The sequence below is a fragment of the Octopus bimaculoides genome, chromosome 9, assembly GCF_001194135.2.
Source record: "Octopus bimaculoides isolate UCB-OBI-ISO-001 chromosome 9, ASM119413v2, whole genome shotgun sequence".
Lineage (NCBI taxonomy): Eukaryota > Metazoa > Mollusca > Cephalopoda > Octopoda > Octopodidae > Octopus > Octopus bimaculoides.
The window spans coordinates 33,519,151-33,524,978 of NC_068989.1; the positions used below are offsets into that span (position 1 = coordinate 33,519,151).

The 5,828-nt window shown below is 35.2% G+C and overlaps 1 protein-coding gene across 2 annotated transcripts in view; it reads left to right on the plus strand.

The window, feature by feature from the left end:
- The window catches only part of LOC106871921 (esterase OVCA2), a 37,114-nt gene that overhangs the window by 13,560 nt on the left and 17,726 nt on the right, over positions 1–5,828 (plus strand). For both annotated transcript variants that reach the window (XM_014918678.2, XM_014918677.2), the window contains exon 2: positions 4,421–4,443. In XM_014918678.2, coding sequence (XP_014774164.1) covers positions 4,421–4,443 — 23 coding nt within the window. The remainder of the gene's footprint in view (positions 1–4,420; positions 4,444–5,828) is intronic.

The following is a 5,828-nucleotide window of genomic DNA, read 5'->3' on the forward strand; positions in this document are numbered from 1 at the left end:
AAGTAGAAGAATAGGTGAGCAACGAGAGGAAAAGAGAAAGAGAGGAAGTACGAGGGGGAAAAAAGAGATACGTAGTAGTAACAGAGGAAGAACAGGAGGGGTAAAGCGAGATACGTAGTAGTAAAGAGGAAGAACGAGAGGGGGAAAAAAAGATAGAGGAAGAGAAAGAGAAAGAGATAGAGTAGCGTCAGAAGATATAAGTTTACGAAAACTTCTTACAATTGGAGACGCTGCCTTCAAGTCATGTAAAAACAAATAGTAAATGAGTATATGCATATATACGTACAGGTATGTGCATACCGACATCCACCTGTATGTATAGGTGCATATCTGGGTACAGGACATTGCAAACAAAACGTATATATGTATGTATATGTATATATATGTGTATATATATGTGCGTGTATATATATATATATATATATATATATATATATGTGCGTGTGTGTGTGTGTATATGTATATATATATATGTATATATTTATATGTATATATATGTATACTCTCTCTTTTTACTCTTTTACTTGTTTTAGTCATTTTGACTGTGGCCATGCTGGAGCACCACCTTTAGTCGAGCAAATCGACCCCAGGACTTATTCTTTGGAAGCCTAGTACTTATTCTATCGGTCTCTTTTGCCGAACCACTAAGTTAGGGGATGTAAACACACCACCACTTTGTAAGATGTGTAACAGCAAAAATGAAACAATTTCACATACTGTAAGTGTGACAAACTAGCCCAAAAGGAGGCACAATAATGTGACTAAGTTTATTCACTGGAAATTGTGTGAGAAGTATTGTGTTGAAAGAACAGAAATAGTATGCACATAAACCAGAAGGGCATCACCAAGAATAATAAATATAAAATCTTATGGGATTTTACAATTCAGTGTGATTCGGTGATTGATACTCAGAGGTCAGACATTGTTGTAGTCCACTCCAACAATGGAAACCAAGATCATAGATATTGCCATACCTGGGGACACATGATTAGGTGACAAAGAGCAGGAAAAGATTGAAAAATACAACCTACTAAAAGACAAAATTACACAAATGTGGGCAATGAAGAGAGTAACTGTCATCTCAGTGGTTATGGGGCACTGGGAATACTAACAACCAGATTTCAGAAATATGTTGGAGAAATTGGAATTGACATGAAGTAGAACATGCTCAGAAAACTGCTCTATTGTGGACAGCAAAAATTTTGAGATTAGTACTTCGATGTTTAGTATAGCGGAAAGAGACCCTGTGAAACCTTTGACAAGAAGTTGCTTACCCTTACAGAATTAACTGGTGTAAGTAAAATCAAAAACTCTGAGATGTAAAATGAATACAATAGTAAAATGAATACAATAGTAAAATGAATACAATAGTAATTATAATAAATGTCAAGAAAAATCTCTCAATAGCAAATACCCAAAGAGAGTTAATAATGCTGATGTTAACAAAGCCCTTATCCATCAGTGGCTAGTGTCTTCTGGCTTAAAATCAGAGACAGAAGGGTTTATCATAGCAGTCCAGGATCAATGTTTACCCACAAGAAGCTACCAGGCTAACATCTTGAACAACATGTCATGAATGTAAACAACAAAATGAAACCATCAATCATATTGTCTCCATGTGCAGCCTTCTTGTACCTATGGGGTAGCTCAACAGGCATGCTAGGGTGGCACAGTAAATTCACTGGGTAATTTGCAATGATCTGGACCTGCCCCACAATAAACACAAACCACTTCCAGTGCTTGAAAATGATCACATCTCACTCCTTTGGAACTTTACTGTTCAAACTGACAGAAAGATAGATGCAAATAGGCCAGACATTATATTGAAGGATTTCAGAGAAAAAATCATGCCTCTTCATCAATATGAGTGTCCCAATCAACATAAATCTATCTGTCAAGACCTACCAAAAACTTAGCAAATATAAAGACCTTAAAATAGAAATTGGCAAAATGTGGAACCTCAAGACTAAAATCATACCTGTTGTGATAGGTGCCCTATCAGCAAAAGGAGCTGATAGCTACCTATCCCAGGAAATCCAGAATGGAAGAAATTCAAAAAATTGTGCTCATGGAAATTGCTAATATCCTATGAAAAATATTGTCTGTGTAATCCCCAAAACATTTTCATCTTAAAACATTGTCAAAAGTACTTTTAAATGTACATAATAGCAAACACTTTTTACTGTCATCTTAAGATCACACTATCGTCTTATAATCAAATTACTTCTAAAACAAACTTCTAATTTTCTTATGTTTTGACAAATATTTTCTGGAACAATACTCTGTGCAAAACCAAAAATATGGTGCTCTAGTTCATAAGACCAACTTGAACTTCTAACTTGTTGTCTCTTGAGGTCTCTAGGTGAGACTTGGAGTCAACTTATACAAATACGAACCAATAGCCAAACATATAATAATAATAATAATAATAATAATAATAATAATAATAATAATAATAATAATAATAATAATAATGATGATTTCAAATTTTGGCACAAGGCCAGAAATTTCATGGAGCGGGTAAGTCAATTACATCGGCCCCAGTATTCAACTGGTACTTATTTTATCGACCCTGAAAGAATGAAAGGCAAAGTCAACCTTGGCAGAATTTGAATGCAGAACATGAAGATGGATGAAATGCCACTAAGCATTTTGCCCGCCATGCTAACAATTCTGCCAGCTCACTGTCTTCCATAATAATTATAATTAGTTTATTATGTTGATCCTCAACTGATACTTATTTCATCAACCAGAAAAGATTAAAGGTAAAGTTGATCTTGGCAGAATTTGAATTCAAAATATAAAACTGGAAGAAATGCTGCAAAGCATTTTGTTCAACATGCAAGCAATTCTGCCAGCTCACTGCCTTTTCCATAATAATAATATTAATAATAGCATTAATGGTATTTCTAATGATAAAAATGACAATTGTATTAATAATAGTTATCACCATCATCATCATTTAATGCCCATATTCCCTTCTGGCATGGGTTGGATGGTTTGACAGGATCTGACAGTTTCAAAGATTGCATCATGTTCCAGTGTCTTCTTTCTATTACTTCTATGACTGCATGTATTGAGTGTTTTTTTAATTGCACCAGCATAATGAGATCACCATACAGCTTGCAAGACTAAGATCTCCTCTGACTGAGTGAGACTACAGTAGAGAAAAAGAGAGAGAGGGTTTATGTTAAGAGAAGGAACCAGAACAGAGCAAGGTTTTTCTGTAGAGGCTATTCACTTTATAGAAAGGAGAATGAGTGTGGGGCTGGAAAGAGATTAAAATAGTGGTAATGAGGTGTCAGAGTGGAAAGGGAATGTGGGTGGGTAGTGGTTGAAAGAGTGTATGGGAGATGGGGAAACAGATGAAGGGGTTAATATTATAAATGAAGAACAAGTAATGATCAAATGACAAGTAGAGGAGGTGGGGAAGAGAACAGGTGACAACTGTAAAGATTGCGTAGGGTTGAGGTGTAGATGTAGTGAATATGGATAGGAGTGGAGGTTAACCAAATTACATCTAAATTTCGGAGAAAGAGAGAGATGACGTGATTCAGTAGGTTGTAAAAGTATGGAAGTAGAGTGAGAAATGTATGGTGGTAAAGAAGGAGAAATAATTTAGTGGCTCAGGAAGGTGGTCAGTATAAAATATGGGTGGAGATGACTGTATTAAGAATGAAGGTTGGATATCAAGTGAAATTTTTTCAGGTAGTGAGAAAAATAAGTGGTATATAGGAAAAGCTGGTGAAGTATGCAGGAATTTCTCCAAAAATAATTGGAAAACTAAATTTGTGGTTGTGTACAAAAGGTTGGGATTTTTTGCTTTCTGGAATGCATAGAAGCAATCTTTAAGAGGAAGTATTTCAAGCTAGGCCTTTTCACTGTTTATATTTCATGCAATGTTCAAAGTTCATTATCTAATCTGTGTGCATGTTTATGTACACACACACACACACAAAGTGTAGAGAAGTATTCACTTGCTGATGCTGTAAGACTCACGAATATGCCAGTGTGGTCCATTCTTAAGCTGTTATTAATTTATTAATTTTGAAGTATTTTAAACATTTCCCTTTTTACTTGATAAATATAAGAGTTATATAGTTTGGTTATTATAGAGCAGCCATGGGGCAAACTGTGGTCCATAGCATTTCCTGAATGGTATGCCTAACAAAAATATCTTACTTTTAGTAGGACGGCCCACCTGATGACGAACCATGTCTTATATGACCTGCTTCTAAAAAAAGGTTGGCCATGCCTATTACAGAGACTTTAAAATTTGCTGCTGCTAATCATGTAAAACTTAATCCTCTTGATATTTGTATTTCATAATTTTCCTTTCATTCATTATAGTTTTTGATTTAATAAATTATAGTTCTGTAGTATTTGTTGTTATATTATTTAAACAATTATTCTGTTTCAGATTTTATGTATCCATGGTTACAGGTAAGAATATACTATTATTTGCATCTCTCTCTTAATAACTATCTACAATGAATTGCAGCCAAGCAATAGCTTTACAACAATCTGCTTTATTATTTATTGTTTTACTTTTTTTAGTGCTTTACTCGCTTATGTCATCTCCAGCAGATCTATTTGTTCAGCTCATGGTTAATATTCTTTCTTAAACAAACCTCAAAATTTACTCTTCAATATCATCATCACTGCCACCACTGTTTTCCCTTGTTGACATTGGCTCGATAGGTCTTTTACAGACACGTGCCATCAGTGATTACTCAGGGTAGGCAGTTGATGATTTTTATGTAGTAAAACGCACAAAAAATAAGTGAAACACAGCCATGTGACTGAGTTGAAGGCAGATTTACTTCTGCCTTTATAGCACGTAAAGAAAATGGTATTGTAGGAATATATGCAACATGTGTACTACAGCAGTACTATATGTAGCTTAAATACTGAGATTGAAAGGCAGGGGTGAATTATGCCTACCTAATCTACAAAAAATAAAATATTTTGCATTTTATGCATAGTAATCAGAATAACCTTAATAATTTTATTGAATTAGGTGCATATTTTGCCATTAAAGGAAAATGTTGCTATCAATCTATTTTATTCAAGGTAGGCAGTGCCTACCTTGCCTACCTAGGTGGCACGTCCCTAGTCTTTTATATGGCATTTTGCAATTCTTGAACCATCATCACTACATCTGTGAAACCCAACATCCTCATATCTGATCTTTCCACTTTTTGGTCTCTCTTGAATAGCTTCTATTGTCATCAAATACCACTACTCTTATACATTTGCATATTTTGAATCCTGATTTTCTGTCATTCTACCTGAGATTACAAACTACTTGCACTATGTATTCATTATTGTCTTCTCTCAACAGCTTTTCTACCCTCTTTATACCTTCTCATCTTTCCCTCCCTTTCTTATACGTCATGACTCTCATACCTCTCTTTCAACCCTCAGCTATTTTCTCTCTTTCATGTTCACTTCCTCTCATGCTTTCCATTCATACTCGCTCTTATATTATAAGGTAGCACTGGGTACCCCCTACTTATCCTATTCATTTCCCCTGTCCTTTTTATACTCTCTCTCTCAATAGTGTCTCTGTTGCTCTATCCATTACAACCCTCTCACAACTAAAAGTTTCTTCCACAAATCATACTTTACCCTGTCTCATCACCTTGTCTAAAATCCTTTCTTAGCCCCCCCCCCTCCCATTTTCCTTGAGTTATAGAGGCCACTTCAAAACTTTTAGTCTTGCAAGTTGCAAGGTGATCTCACTAGTACTAGTACCTCAAAAGAAGTACTTTAAGAAGAGCACCCAGCCCTGGAAACCATCCTAAAACAAATACTGAGGTATATCA